We start from the raw sequence: 17,025 nt of genomic DNA on the forward strand, positions 1-17,025 counted from the left end.
AGAGAAGTGAAGAAATTCTTGGCTAACATTGAAAATATCACTTCATGAAAAATGCATTAGCTCCTGACTCGCTCCATGAAATAGCGTGCATGATGGCTCCCCATTTTTTTATCGTCTATTTAATTGAGGATTGTATGTCCTTGCATTAGCTTGTGCTGCTTTAGAAATCTGGAATTCTTTCAAATGGGAAAAACTTGGACTTTGACATTTAGAGTCATGAAAGTTCGCCTGTAGAACCTGGATGTTGACACATAGTATCAGGATAGATTACCAGTAGAACAGGGTGAATGGTTTGACTTGACTGTGGGGGGAACATGTTCAAGAATCCCATCTCAGACTTTCGTATCAATGGCGGAGTGAAATATTGAAGAGTTCTTTACAGGTTCTGTCTCGAAGAGACTTTTCAAGTGAGGAGAAGAGACATAGTTAAAAGTGAGTTATGACGTCGAGTGTGTGTGTGTGTGTGAGTGTGTGTGGTGATGTCACAAATATCAGGATGGACTTCTCCTCTGAAGTTCCTAAAATTATTTTTTTGGCCACCCAGGATGAAAAGCTTCTCCAATAAAGTTCAACTACTTTAGCCATCAATAACCAAAGAGGATTAATTTGCGTATTTCCGGGTCAATCATATCCCGAGTAGACGTCACAACACTAACACACAAACAGACACACACACGCAGCGTCTCTTCTAAATAGATTTGAAAGCAATTAGGTTAATGTACTCTACGTCAATTCATGCCCTGACATCTAGACTAGAAGTGAGACTCTTCCCTAATATGAAGTACATTTTTTTAAATTTATGACCCTAATGTAAATCTTTTTTTTTTTCTTCTTTCTAAATATTTAAATTGTTGATGAAATTGTCTTCAGTTGAGAAAGAGGACCTTTAACAATATCAAAAAAATGAAAATAGAGAACAAAAAATGAATGCATTGCTAAACCTGGCTACATACATGCTCCCCATTGAGTTGAGACAAACTGCTTGCTTCATTAAATTCAAGAACATTGAGACCTGTTCAAAACTTTAGATTAATTTGCTATCTGAAATTTTTTTTTATGTGAACTATGGCGGCCTCTTGTCACCTTAAATCCAAATTAGTTTTGTTAACAGCTCTTTATAAATTAGATTTTTTTAATTTTTAAATTAACCAAACTATTAATTTTCTATTAATATGTCCTTTCCCTATTATAAAGTTAAGCCCCTAGTAGGTTCAGTTCTTACTAGCTTGGCATCTATATTCAGCTCTAGCTTTTTTTTTTCCTTTTAATCGCCCCAACAAAAGTCTAGTATATAATGCACTAGTTCACATTATTTTGCAATGCCATTTTTTTTTTCTTTTACATTGAACACTAGAAACTGTACAAAGACCTTCTTTCAGGGAACAGTGCCAGGAAAGGAGGAGAGGCAGACAGAAAAAGCGATGGGAGGACAACATTAAAGAATGGACGGGCCTGCCATTGAGAGAGGTTCTAAACAAGGCAAAAAAAAAAGGGAGGAATGGAGAAAGACGGTCGACAAATCTTGCCTGGTGCCCCAACGGTCCAACAGACTAAGGCAGGGGTTCTCAACCTGTGGGGCGCGATTCCCTTGGGGGTCGATTGACGATTAGCCAGGGGTCGCCAAAGACCATCGAAAATGTGGATTGTTATTGTCTACTCTTCTATTGCCGTATGTGTGTGTGTGGGGAGGGGGGTCGCGGCAGAGTGGGGGATTGTAAAAAGGGGTCGGCGAGCATAAAAGGTTGAGAACCGCTGGACTTAGGGATAGGTAAAAAGGTAAAGAAACTGTACATTGCGCTATTGATAAGCTCTAATGTAATCTGTTTTACTTGACATTTTTTTAATGCTGAATGATGTTGTGTTATATTTTGACTTCCCTTATCTTCTGCAGTAAATGTTTCAACCAGCATTGCTAAATTGTATGGCTTATTTGTCTCAATAGAGGCATTGGATAGACTGAATCTTGATTCATATAGACAATTCTGTTAAAGCGAATTACCCCTTTTTATAATCTGTGATCTAAAATTAGATTAAAAATATCCAGAAATGGCTTATTACGAAGTCTAAAAGTATTATTTCTTATCCCTTGGCCTATTCTTAACTGTACCACAAGCTGTTAGTCGATTCGTTTTAGTACATGACACAGGACTTCAGATGAACCTAAGAGCCACAAGACGTTTGATGAGCCTTAGCGCCCACGGGACTTCAGATAAACTTAGCAGAGCCACTGGACTTCAGATAAGCTTAGCAGAGCCACTGGACTTCAGATAAGCTTAGCAGAGCCACTGGACTTCAGATAAGCTTAGCAGAGTCAGGGGACTTCAGATAAACTTAGAAGAGCCACGGGGCTTCAGATAAGCTTAGCAGGGCCACGGGGCTTCAGATAAGCTTAGTAGAGCCACGGGGCTTCACATAAGTTTAGCAGAGCCACGGGGCTTCAGATAAGCTTAGCAGAGCCACGGGGCTTCAGATAAGCTTAGTAGAGCCACGGGACTTCAGATAAGCTTAGCAACGTCACGGGACTTCAGATAAGCTTAGCAGAGCCACGGGACTTCAGATAAGCTTAGCAGAGCCACGGGACTTCAGATAAACTTAGAAGAGCCACGGGGCTTCAGATAAGCTTAGCAGGGCCACGGGGCTTCAGATAAGCTTAGTAGAGCCACTGGGCTTCAGATAAACTTAGCAGAGCAACTGGACTTCAGATAAGCTTAGCAGAGCCACTGGACTTCAGATAAACTTAGAAGAGCCACGGGACTTCAGATAAGCTTAGCAGAGCCACGGGACTTCAGATAAGCTTAGCAGAGCCACGGGACTTCAGATCAGCTTAGCAGAGCCACTGAACTTCAGATAAACTTAGAAGAGCCACGGGACTTCAGATAAGCTTAGCAGAGCCACTGGACTTCAGATAAGCTTAGCAGAGTCAGGGGAGTTCAGATAAACTTAGAAGATCCACGGGACTTCAGATAAGATTAGCAGAGCCACGGGACTTCAGATCAGCTTAGCAGAGCCACTGGACTTCAGATCAGCTTAGCAGAGCCACGGGACTTCAGATCAGCTTAGCAGAGCCAAGGGACTTCAGATCAGCTTTGCAGAGCCACGGGACTTCAGATAAGCTTAGCAGAGCCACTGGACTTCAGATCAGCTTAGCAGAGCCACGGGACTTCAGATAAGCTTAGCAGAGCCACTGGACTTCAGATATGCTTAGCAGAGCCACTGGACTTCAGATAAGCTTAGCAGAGCCACTGGACTTCAGATAAGCTTAGCAGAGCCACGAGACTTCAGATAAGCTTAGCAGAGCCACGGGACTTCAGATGAACCTAATAGAGCCAATGGACATCGGAATTATTTCTTGTGAAAAACACACAGACAAAAGACAATATTTATCTCGACTATTTCTAGATATGACCAAAAGACCAGAAGACTTACAAAAGTAAGATAATGACAAGGATGTCCATATCCCAACTGCATCTCTGGGGAGACATACTTTAAAAAAAAATAATTTAGGGCTATGAAAACGATTCATCTTGACACAAAACGTTTCCAGTCTATTTTTTCTTAAATGTTTCAAAAATGTTTAATTTTGTTCCGGTTACAATCATCTTGTAAAAGTGTGACTAACTGTGAAGTCCATAAACAAAACTAAACTTGGACTTTTGGGGCATCGTCTCTCTCTCTCTCTCTTTTTTTTCTCTTTCTCTCTCTCACTTTCTCTTTCTCTCTTTCTCTATCTCTCTCTATCTCTCTCTCTTTCTCTCTCTCTCTCTCTCTATCTATCTATCTATCTATTATCTCTCTCTCTCTCTATCTCTCTCTTTCTCTCTCTCTCTCTCTATCTCTATTTCTCTCTCTCTCACTCTCTCTGTTCCACAGTCTTTTGTCTTTTGCCAGGATTAGAGTCTCTTTCACTAGAGTGCCGGTATTTTCTTTGGTCTTAACTTCCCATCGCTTTCATGTCAAGTTTAAAACAAAGAGTTTACAACCCACGTCATCTAACTTAACTGTCATGCAAGTTGGCAGATGGTTGTGCGAAAAACAAAACTGTAACATAACTGTCTGTCGAAACGATCAAATGTTGGAAAAAGTTGTTATTAAAGTTAAAACAAAACATACACTCACTGTGACACACACACACATTCACAAGTTGGAAGTAAAATGCGTTGGGTCTTTCCTAGTGCTATTAGAGCATGGAATGGGGCAGCCAGGAAAACCAGTGACTTGACAGAATTTAAGTCATTGATTAACATGCATGACAAGATTGACCTAGGAAAACGCGTACGACGTAATCATCTTCTTTTTTTTTTTTTGAAATAACGTCTATATTTTATAAGATAATAATAACACACGAGAGAACTGACATAAAAGTAAAGTTCCCCTTTCAGACCTTGTGGTCTATAGGGCAGATGATGTAAAGGTCATCCGTTTCTGTGGCCCGGGGCTTACAAAGGTGCGATGTAGCCAACAGCCTTTACTTTTCCAATACTAATGGCCAGGTGGACTCAGGGGAGCCCAAAATATCCCGAAATTAAAAACTCCAGTCTTCGCCAGGATTTGAACCCGGAATCCCGGTTCGGAAGCCAAGCGCTTTAACGCACAGCAACAACGCCTCCTACAGAACTGATATGGTCTATTTTATTTGGAATGGAATGGGTTGTCTGAGCTAGCCAGGAAAACCAGTGACTTGGCAGAATTTAAGTCATTGGTTAATATGCATGACTAAATGCACGACGCGTAGGACGTAATCATCTTCTTTTTTGAAGTAACGTCTGTATTATATAAGAACCCGTTTCCCACCCCCACCCGCTCAAGCTAACTATTGGTCGAAAGAGATGGACATTCAGTTTGACTGTACTTGTCCACCTGACCATTGCCACTGTAACAAAAACAATATAGATGCAAACACAAACACCATTTCACACAGGTAACACATGCACACATGTTATCAAGTGTGTGTGTTTGTTTCTGTGGTGACGGTGGGAAGAGGTGAGCGGTTGGTTGTGAATGATGCAAGACAGGTGGCGATGTCGTCACTTGGTCTTGGGGCAGACGACTCCAGAACGTGAGACTGAAAGGCTGTGTTAGTGTAGTGAGTTAGATTTCCTTAAGAAATATTACTACTGAAGTCTACTACATTTATTTGATCTCATATTAACTTGAGTTTGTCAATATTATAAATAAAGTTACATTTAGTTTTGTTCACAAGGAAGTGTTTCAAGCTTTGCAAATTTTATTAGTTAAGATATAATACGCCTACAACGATTAAGTTGTCTACCAGCAGTTTGGTGCTACAAGTCAACGACCTGGTAACAACAACAACAACAACACAGACACACACACACACGACCAGCACATTATGAATTATGACTCAGTTAATTCAAATGCACGTCTGATTTCTTCTACTGGGCCAGATTAAAAAAATTCGCGGGCCGAAGTTAACCTACGCGCCATAGTTTGCCCAATACTGCTGTGTACCTATGTTTACTATACTAAATATCTATATATATAATTCTCTTCTTCCCTCAAGAGTTTAAACAAGAAGTAAAGGAAAGATCACTCTCTTATTTCTGCAGATAGTCCACGAGAAAACAAGATGGTGGGGGGGGGGGGAACACGTAGTCACACAATAACAGGACCGGACCCCGCTGTAACCAAGAAATATCACTCTTTTTTTTTAATTTCTACCTCACGTTAAAAAATGGGGGGGGGGGGATGATCTACTCTGTAGTAACAATCGAGGCGACAGAACACGCTCAAGAGTTTGGACACAATGGACAGGTAACTTTTTTTATTTTAGCAAGTCGGACGGAGGGAGTTGTTTTGTTTGTCTTAAATATTTCGGATGTTCCTTCAGAGTTGAAGATAATTACTTCCTAGTCCAAACCTCCCGCAGGACGACGGGGGATGGGAGCGGGCAGGGTTTGAACCCGGGATCATCGATAAATTTGAACGACAGTCCAGCGTGCAAACCGCACGACCAGGCAGCCTAGGTCATTATAGTATTACACAAAAAAGAGGGGCGGGAGGGGGAAGTAGTATTCATCCGTTACTAAATAGCAGAACCAGACTTAACCATTGTAGAGCCCTATGCGAAACCGATTTCGCGGGTCCAAGTTGGGTTAATAATTACGGATAATAAGTGAAAATTTAGAGTTTGTATTTGAAAATAAATTCGTCTTTGCATTTTATTCATTCTTTACTACGTACAGAACTACTTTACCGAAGTCATACAGTCTATCATAAAAATTCTATTTCCTACATAGATCACGCTCAATAGCAAGAATTACCAAATGTTTCAATCTATCTACGAGAATTGTTGATCTCAAGTAATTCTTCATTAGTTTGAGGAGCGAGAAGCTTCTTTCAATAGACTCCACAATTGCGGGTAATGCATATTGCCGTTTTTTTTTTATCGCGCGTAGATTGGCGTTTTCCATATTGAATGACACCCCAAAATTACTATTTTCGTCTATATATTACAGGAGACTTGTATGAGTTTTCAAAAGATTTTAATAATTTCTGGATATTTCCACGATTTTTTCGTATATTTTGCAATTTCAGGAGATTTCCAGGACCTCCTGTTAAATCGACAGGGGGCCGTGGGAAATCTGTTATAAGTTATACAATGAATTAATTTAATAATTTAAACACCTAAAATTAGCGCGGGTCCTATAAAACTGCGGGGCCCACTGCGGTCGCATAGGTTGGAGTTGCCTAAGGCAATGGCCCTGTATGCTACGCCGCCGGTCGACTAGTATGTTATAATCGTAATCCTGACGGGACGTCGATACCATCATACTTCTCTTAAACAAAAGAGTTTCTCTGTCTCTGAAAGTATATTTGTGTAAGGGGAGAGAATGCTGGACAAATTGAAAGCAGTATCTAAAATAAAAAAAAAAGATTTGAGATTTATTTTGTGAAAAGAATTGATTTTTCTTTCACTTCCTGTCACAATGATCATACATTCAGGAAAACTGTTGTATTCTGTGCAGTGTTTCAACATAAGAGTGTCTTCTCGCTGCACGACTATTTGTACTAACAGGCTTATTAACATTGTCTACATGATGTCAATCAGTGTTTCTCAAACGAATCTTTAACGGAACACCTCGAATATTCTGAGCATTTGGCTTAAAACTTTGTTTATTTTTTTTAGACAGATTCATTCACGTGGTGGCCTATTAATTAATTATTCCAGTAGTTCTCGGAACACCTATTTATGCCTAGCGGAACACTGGAGTTCGCGGGACACAGTTTGGTAAACACTGATGTAAAGAAATACTCCTTATGTTTTTGTGCATATCTGTAAATTAACCATCAAACAAATTTTCAAGGTAGTTTTCCATTGTTTAAATTTAATTTAGGAATCAGTGGCGTTCGGTTCTACAATCTTACTGCAGTTGTTTGTTTTGGAATGGACCTCATTCACCAATCGCAAACAAACAACATTTAGCCACATGGTGCACTATCTGTTCTATACAATTTACAATCTAATGTTTAATTCATGATGGTTGTCACGTGACAGTTTTTTTCCGTTGTTTTATCAATAAGATAACACTGAACCATAATCTTCAAATACAAAAACAAAATTTAATAAAATACTCTGAAAGACACAAAGATAAAGGCACATTCCTCGTTCCATATGCTAGGACAAATTTGTACAAATACTCCTTCTTCCCTAGTGCTATTAGAGCATGGAACGGGTTGCCTGAGCTAGCCAGGAAAACCAGTGACTTGGCAGAATTTAAGTCATTGGTTAACATGCATGACTGAATGCATGACGCGTAGGACGTAATCATCTTCTTTTTTGAACTAACGTCTGTATTATATAAGATAAGATAAGATCACGTGACTAAATCTTGTTTGTTTACGATTGGTGAATGAGGTCCATTGTTTGTATTGACTGATGTAATATAGGTCATATATATCTACATGACTAGAATACTATTTTTAGAAGCCATGATTACATAATCAGAGTAAAAAAAAGAGAGAGTAGCTAAAGAAAGGGGAGATCATGAGAAAAAAATAGATTTGAATACAAAATAATTTAAAATCCCTTAACATCATGTGAATTATTTTGTAGTTCGTTTATAACTAGATCTAGAACAGAGGGGAATGGAGAAAGACGGGTAACAGATCTTGTGTGGTGCCCCCCCCCCCGGCTAACTGTCCACAGACCAAGCCTAAGGGATAGGTGGACACCAATATTTAAAGCCTGTTAATACAAATTGACTTTATTTTTGCATGTTATGATTTCATGATTCCACATATTCTTGAGTGTGATATAAATAAATACATCTACGAGATGTGTAAGGGGGAAGCAACCTTACACAACTAACATTCAAATGAACATCTTTTTGAACACAACTAAATATAACTTTTACTACAATATAGACTAATTCAGCTTTAGATGAACTTAAATAACTTGATATTTAAAATTTAAACACATCTAACTCAAATAAAATAAGTCTTTACACTCTGGCATTTTGAAGTCGTCTGGTGTACATAGCACAGCTTATGACAGTGCCATCAACAAGACTAACATTAAATTAATGCTCTCTCTCTCTCACACACACTCTCTCTCTCTCTCTTTCTCTCCAATTAGCAATAAATACTCTCTTGTCTTGCATTATCATACATAGCTAACAATTAATGCTCCCTTTTCTTCATCTCAAACAATTAATACTCCCTTTCATCATAATCAAATAAAAGTTATATTTAGTTATGTTCACAGAGAATTTATTTGTACAAGTTAAAATAGAATAGGCCTACAGTGATTTATTGGTCAATGATCGGTTTGATGCTGTAAGTTATACAGAGATTTATGTGTCAATGATCGGTTTGATGCTGTAAGTTATACAGTGATTTATTGGTCAATGATCGGTTTGATGCTGTAAGTTATACAGAGATTTATGTGTCAATGATCGGTTTGATGCTGTAAGTTATACAGTGATTTATGTGTCAATGATCGGTTTGATGCTGTAAGTTATACAGTGATTTATGTGTCAATGATCGGTTTGATGCTGTAAGTTATACAGTGATTTATTGGTCAATGATCGGTTTGATGCTGTAAGTTATACAGAGATTTATGTGTCAATGATCGGTTTGATGCTGTAAGGTAACGATCGTCAACGACGATAATACTAAGGAGAAACATGAGATAGTATGAGATAGTATGTATGAGATAGTATGAGATAGTATGAAATGAGTATGAGATAGTATGTGATAGTATGAGATAGTATGTATGAGATAGTATGAGATAGTATGTATGAGATAGTATCAGATAGTATGAGTATGTGATAGTATGAGATAGTATGTATGGGATAGTATGAGATAGTATGAGTATGAGATAGTATTAGATAGTATTAGTAACATTAATGTAGTCTCCATGTTTACATGAGAACCAGAGTCGTCAAGAACGACATTGAAACGTATCAATAAAACTAGTATTGATGAAAGAATTGAACTCTTACCGTCCAATAGGGAGAATGACTTGCAGCACACTCAGACACATATAACAGCACAGTAGTGCCGCGCCCATGTTCCGTGAAGGGACGAGGTAGTGTGTCCTACGCATAGCGAGACTATCCAAATCACGAACTCACGGACACACTACACACTAGAACGTCACACATCGAATAATCCAGAGAGAAATGAACCACATACACATTGCGTCAATCTTCCAGAATCCCTTCAAAGATTGTATTCCTTCATTGCCGCTTTCTCTCCATCTTCTCGTGTTTGTTTTTTCTTCCTGTTAAGTCGATATTCTTCCTAATTGAGCATTCTTCAATCTATCTAGCTCTTCAATATAAATAACTCTTTAATCTATTTAACACTTCAATCTATCTAACATTTCTTATCTATCTTCTTATCTTATATAATACAGACGTTACTTCAACGTTATCTACGTAACACCGTGAAATTTTATGGAAACTTTGAACAAAAAACATGAACATGGTGGAACACAGCACCGGCTATTTCACGCATGTACACATAATCCAGATTTAGCAATAAACTAGCAATTGTTCTAAATTTTATTTGAAACAAATACTATTGAATGACGATATGGCATTGGGATCTTAAGTAGCGAAAGTCCGTACAGAAATTTTGGCCAAAATGATACAGATTTATATCAACACCCGAAACTAGACCAGCTGAAATATGTTCGAAATGGATTATGTCCTACGAATCTGTTACACAATGTTGTTCGTGGGATGTCTTAAAGAACTGCCCCCCATACACAGCCGATGCGCTGGCACTGGGGCGAGAGTACATGAAGGACACCCGAAGCTGAAGACACAAGAGGAGCACACGTATAAAACTCAAGCCCAGCCAGCGATGACCCTCGGCCCTAATCTATACCTCTCCTCTCCCAAAAATTCGTGAGTTTTGTCTTTTTTTTTTTCCTCCTTTACCTCCCAAAAGAGGAAATAAGAGAAGAACGTCTTGACATGCTCTGGTGGTGGTGGTGGGGGGGGGGAGGGTGTGAGAGGTGGGTGTGTGTATGGATGTGAGAGTTTGGTTTTAAAAGATTTGTAGAATATACGAAAATAAAAGGGGGGGAAGGGGGGATATTAAAAAAGAGAGGGGGGTATACAAGATCGAAGAATTGAGGTGAAGGGCTGAGAATGGGATGACAAGAGGCAGTGAGTGAGAGGGAATAGACTGGACAAGGAGTTGAAAGAAGTCTGGGCAACGAGGGGGGGACAGAGAGAAGGATTAGTGAGAGGATAGACAGAACGGTGTAGTGGGGAAATAGAGAGAATGTCGTAGTGATGGAAATAGAGAGAATGTCGTAGTGATGGAAATAGAGAGAATGTCGTAGAGATGGAAATAGAGAGAATGTCGTAGAGATGGAAATAGAGAGAATGTCGTAGTGATGGAAATAGAGAGAATGTCGTAGTGATGGAAATAGAGAGAATGTCGTAGTGATGGAAATAGAGAGAATGTCGTAGAGATGGAAATAGAGAGAATGTCGTAGAGATGGAAATAGAGAGAATGTCGTAGAGATGGAAATAGAGAGAATGTCGTAGTGATGGAAATAGAGAGAATGTCGTAGTGATGGAAATAGAGAGAATGTCGTAGTGATGGAAATAGAGAGAATGTCGTAGTGATGGAAATAGAGAGAATGTCGTAGTGATGGAAATAGAGAGAATGTCGTAGAGATGGAAATAGAGAGAATGTCGTAGTGATGGAAATAGAGAGAATGTCGTAGTGATGGAAATAGAGAGAATGTCGTAGAGATGGAAATAGAGAGAATGTCGTAGAGATGGAAATAGAGAGAATGTCTTGGAGATGGAAATAGAGAGAATGTCGTAGAGATGGAAATAGAGAGAATGTCGTAGAGATGGAAATAGAGAGAATGTCGTAGAGATGGAAATAGAGAGAATGTCGTAGAGATGGAAATAGAGAGAATGTCGTAGAGATGGAAATAGAGAGAATGTCGTAGTGATGGAAATAGAGAGAATGTCGTAGTGATGGAAATAGAGAGAATGTCGTAGTGATGGAAATAGAGAGAATGTCGTAGTGATGGAAATAGAGAGAATGTCGTAGTGATGGAAATAGAGAGAATGTCGTAGAGATGGAAATAGAGAGAATGTCGTAGTGATGGAAATAGAGAGAATGTCGTAGTGATGGAAATAGAGAGAATGTCGTAGTGATGGAAATAGAGAGAATGTCGTAGAGATGGAAATAGAGAGAATGTCGTAGTGATGGAAATAGAGAGAATGTCGTAGTGATGGAAATAGAGAGAATGTCGTAGAGATGGAAATAGAGAGAATGTCGTAGAGATGGAAATAGAGAGAATGTCGTAGTGATGGAAATAGAGAGAATGTCGTAGAGATGGAAATAGAGAGAATGTCGTAGAGATGGAAAGAGAGAGAATGTCGTAGTGATGGAAATAGAGAGAATGTCGTAGAGATGGAAATAGAGAGAATGTCGTAGAGATGGAAATAGAGAGAATGTCGTAGTGATGGAAATAGAGAGAATGTCGTAGAGATGGAAATAGAGAGAATGTCGTAGAGATGGAAATAGAGAGAATGTCGTAGAGATGGAAAGAGAGAGAATGTCGTAGTGATGGAAATAGAGAGAATGTCGTAGAGATGGAAATAGAGAGAATGTCGTAGAGATGGAAATAGAGAGAATGTCGTAGAGATGGAAATAGAGAGAATGTCGTAGTGATGGAAATAGAGAGAATGTCGTAGAGATGGAAATAGGGAGAATGCCGTAGAGATGGAAATAGAGAGAATGTCGTAGTGATGGAAATAGGGAGAATGTCGTAGAGATGGAAATAGAGAGAATGTCGTAGAGATGGAAATAGGGAGAATGTCGTAGAGATGGAAATAGAGAGAATGTCGTAGAGATGGAAATAGGGAGAATGTCGTAGAGATGGAAAGAGAGAGAATGTCGTAGAGATGGAAAGAGAGAGAATGTCGTAGAGATGGAAATAGAGAGAATGTCGTAGTGATGGAAATAGGGAGAATGTCGTAGAGATGGAAATATAGAGAATGTCGTAGAGATGGAAATAAAGAGAATGTCGTAGAGATGGAAAGAGAGAGAATGTCTTAGTGGGGGGGGGGAGGAATATATATAACGACTAATAGATAGAGTAATACAGAAATAATATAGAAACTTAGAGGATAACTTAGTAAGGGAATAAAGAGAATGACTTTGTTGTGAGAATAGAGAGAATGGCGTAGTGAAGAAAGAGAGAGAATTGCGTAGTGTCGTAATAGAAGAACAATATTTACTTGAAATATATATTTGTGTTTTGTTTCGTGTACTAATGTGGGGCTTATCTCTATTCTCTTGACATGGAGATTACAGTTTTTGTTCTTTCCTTATAATGGGACAGATGACACAAGCTTTTATGAATAGATAGAAGTGGCAGAGAGACTGAAAGAGAGAGAGATTGAAGAGATAAGACAGATTGAGAGAAATTAAAGAGGAAGAGGAAGTAATAGAGTGGAGAGAGTGGAGAGAGAGAAATGAGAAAAACAAAAAAGTAGACGGGAAAATGGAGCGTGATTTATTCCGTTTAAAATCCAGATTAAAGTTTTCAAGTACAATAATAAAGTAAAACGGGGAAGTGTTATGAAGTGTGCTTGTGTGTTTCCAAGGTAATGACGAAGAAAGGGAGCATCAATTGTTGGTGTTGGAGTATGATGAAATCACGACACGGTCTGTCATAACGTATTTTACGAATGGAAGTCGACACTGAGATATTAAAGGGTAAAAATGTGTTGTTGTTTTTTGTTTTTTTTTGTTGTTGTTGTTGTTTTTTAGTGAGATAGAGATTTTCTTTAAAATATTATTTCCTATTATTATTACTAGATCTATATCTCAAGTTGAATTTGTTTATAGTGGTACGAGTCTCCCTCTCCAGGCTCTCTGCAAACTGCACAATACACCACCAACTTAAAGAACTTGACAGCTCAGGGCTCCAAAGTAACGTAACAGTTTAATGTCCAATAAATTACAGCCAGTACTGAACAATTGGCAACACGTACACTGTACAAATATCTCTCCGATAACACCGTACTGACGTATCAACTCTTGCACTGGCCTCTCCGTCTCGTTCCGGGCTTGCACTGAGTTCAACAGTTCAGGACTACCTTCACACACACTAGGCTCGTTGTGTCGGACTCGATCGCAGACCAAGATCAAGTCGCCGGTCGTCTTGACTGAACTTGACAGTACTCCGCACTGAACCGTCGTAATGCTCCGTACAGAACCACACCGTTGAGCTGTGCTGTAGTAGACCTTCTGTCGTGAACCCACTTGACTGCGACACCTCCGCTCTTTATATAGGGTCCCTTCTGGCCTTCTAGAACCGGACGGAACATCGCTCGAAGTTTCTAGTTTCGTCACATGACTACATCCCTCGTGACGCTCCTGAGCTCTGTTCACGACGCCGATCCTTCCCGAACCGTCATGTTGACATTCGTCTCGGCTGACCGTCGTAACTCGTCACGGTTGACCACTCGTCTAGCGCTGGCCTGGGGCGATTTGCGTCGGCTGACTACACACATACCACCACCCCCATCTGTGCCACAACCAGGTTTATAACAATATTGTTAATCAAAGATTATATGAACTAATTAAGTTTCGTTGACAAATGAAGTTTGATCAAGCTATTTCAAGTTCTTCAATTAAAAATATAAAACGCCTACAATGGTTTAGTTGTACTAGCAATCTGGTGCGACACTCTGGTGCGACAATCTGGTGCGACAATATGGTGCGACAATCCAATCACCGTCTACAACTGGAAGAAATAAATGAAACAATCTTCAACTCTTCGAATATTAGGGCAATAGGGCATGGATGTAAATGTTCACAATACGCAGACGAATCCTACAAAACATCCCTCCAATTATAAGAATAGACCATAAATTATATTGTAATAAGTCTGGCCCTTGCACTGACCCTTATACTGGCGCACGGTTCAACACTGGGTATGGAAAGACCATTTAGACGAGCAATTAAAAACACTTGATTTCCGCCCAAGTGAAAGGAAGAAGAGAATGTCTTGACCTAAGTTGCATTGCTCGCGCCGCCTAGAGCAGTGCTTCCCAAACTGTGTTTCGCGGAACCTTAGTGTTCCTTGAGGACTGAATAGTTGTTCCATGAACTACTGGGATAATTAACTAGTAAAAAAAAAAAAAAAGATTTCTCTCGATACTTAGAATGTGCAAAGGAAAAAGGTTTGGGAAACACTGGCCTAGAGTTATAGGAGGGATGGTCGCTGTAGAAAGGCCAGCAAGGTGAGGAACAGTTAAGGGGATCTGTGTGCGTGGTCTGGTTAGGAAGGTGTCTGAGAAACAGTGGGGTGGTCGTTCCTGCAGGTGTAAGATATCCCGGGTGGTTTGGGAAGGCAAGTGTTCTTGAACAACCAGAGAGAATAGAGAGAGACGCGGACAGTGAGCCTGTGGCAGTGTAGGAAAGAGAAGACAGACGGTGATAGTGTAGGAAAGAGAAGACAGGTGGTGACAGTGTAGGAAAGAGAAGACAGGTGGTGATAGTGTAGAAAAGAGAAGACAGGTGGTGATAGTGTAGAAAAGAGAAGACAGGTGGTGACAGTGTAGGAAAGAGAAGACAGGTGGTGATAGTGTAGAAAAGAGAAGACAGGTGGTGATAGTGTAGGAAAGAGAAGACAGGTGGTGATAGTGTAGGAAAGAGAAGACAGACGGAGATAGTGTAGGAAAGAAAAGACAGGCGGTGATAGTGTAGAAAAGAGAAGACAGGCGGTGACAGTGTAGGAAAGTGAAGACAGGTGGTGATAGTGTAGGAAAGTGAAGACAGGTGGTGATAGTGTAGGAAAGAGAAGACCGGTGGTGACAGTGTAGGAAAGAGAAGATAGGCGGTGATAGTGTAGAAAAGAGAAGACATGTGGTGATAGTGTGGGAAAGAGAAGACAGGTGGTGATAGTGTAGAAAAGAGAAGACAGGTGGTGATAGTGTAGGAAAGAGAAGACAGGTGGTGACAGTGTAGGAAAGAGAAGACAGGTGGTGATAGTGTAGAAAAGAGAAGACAGGCGGTGACAGTGTAGGAAAGTGAAGACAGGTGGTGATAGTGTAGAAAAGAGAAGACAGGCGGTGACAGTGTAGGAAAGTGAAGACAGGTGGTGATAGTGTAGGAAAGTGAAGACAGGTGGTGATAGTGTAGAAAAGAGAAGACAGGCGGTGATAGTGTAGAAAAGAGAAGACAGGCGGAGATATTGAACCTTGTAGCAATAGTAGCAAAGCTGAGAGACAGAGATGGCGAAAGGAAGTTGTGTTATATTTGTAGTTGTAAATCCATGTTTGAATATTAACCAAGTAAAATGACATCTTTCAGAGCTACCCCAGACCATTTCGTTTCAGTTGGTCAAACAGCTGCCTCTCATGTACTATATGCAGAAAGAACTTTTTCTAGCATAGAAATAAAAATATTAAGTTTTCCTTTCAGACCTTGCAATCTATGGGGCAGATGATGTTAAGGTCATCTGTTTCTTTGGCCAATGGTTAACGAGCAGGGTGTCATGTGTCCAGCACAACGACCAACCGCCTTTACTTTCCCCAACTAAAGTCGTATACCCATTAAAGTTGGGTAGACACAGTGGCGCCCTAAAATTATGAAACACTATTTAAAATTTAACAAGATTACAAAAAGAGTTTGTGTTATCACATAAACTCAGAGGCGGCCCCCTTCGGAGTCGGATCCCTGTCGGATCCGCCTATTCGTAAGGACCAGGCATTGCTCTTAACTTAATAACAAAGATATATTACACATTACGGCATGACATCTATCGGATATGTACAATATGTCAGACGAGCGATTTTAGATAATCTTTCAGCATTGATTTTAGAATTGAAAAAAAAAAAGAAGAAAAGAACGGATATATCGTGCTTGTACTTCTATGTTTCAGCACAGTTATCAACAGAGCTAATGTCATTTTCATCTAACTGGAACTATAATAAGAATGTATATCTACCTAAATTCACAAATTGTCGCAACAATTTTTTAGCAATGTAGGATATAGTTTCTGCGGCTGTTCACCTTGCTCCGTCATGCTTTTCAAATTGCTAAATAAATATAAACTATGAATATGGTAAATACACAATTGAATAGTAAATATATGCAAGTCATAAAGACAAAATGACATTTATTTGTCATTTACCTATATAAAGAAATATAGCTCTGGCAATTAATACATTACTGATGATTTTACGCCTGGAGGTCGCCGCATTGTGGACCATTTCAAAAGGGGTCGCGGGACTTAAAAGGTTGAGAACCACTGCCTTAGACAGTTTCGGAACACCCGGAGAACTTAGCAAACACATCATCATGCAAAGGGAGGAAACCGATGATTTATTTTTATTTTCAATCAAAATCTAGAGTTATCTATCTTATTCCTTTTGTCAATAACAATATTATTTCCATGAAACAAATAAAAAATTGAAAATTAACTCCGGATCTGGTCAAATAAAATCTTTGGAATGTCCTGCAGGTGTTGGAGCAGGAGGGAAATATTCAAACCAGCACAGCACACGT

At 39.5% G+C, this 17,025-nt stretch overlaps 1 protein-coding gene across 1 annotated transcript in view; it reads right to left on the minus strand.

The window, feature by feature from the left end:
* The window catches only part of LOC106057354 (gamma-aminobutyric acid receptor subunit beta), a 220,201-nt gene extending 209,881 nt beyond the window's left edge, over window positions 1-10,320 (minus strand). Inside the window, exon 1 of the mRNA XM_056037848.1 lies at window positions 9,465-10,320. Coding sequence (XP_055893823.1) covers window positions 9,465-9,568 — 104 coding nt within the window. The 5' untranslated portion in view covers window positions 9,569-10,320. The remainder of the gene's footprint in view (window positions 1-9,464) is intronic.
* Between the last annotated feature and the right edge of the window lie 6,705 nt (window positions 10,321-17,025).

Source organism: Biomphalaria glabrata, chromosome 8 (genome assembly GCF_947242115.1).
Source record: "Biomphalaria glabrata chromosome 8, xgBioGlab47.1, whole genome shotgun sequence".
In the NCBI taxonomy this organism is placed as follows: domain Eukaryota; kingdom Metazoa; phylum Mollusca; class Gastropoda; family Planorbidae; genus Biomphalaria; species Biomphalaria glabrata.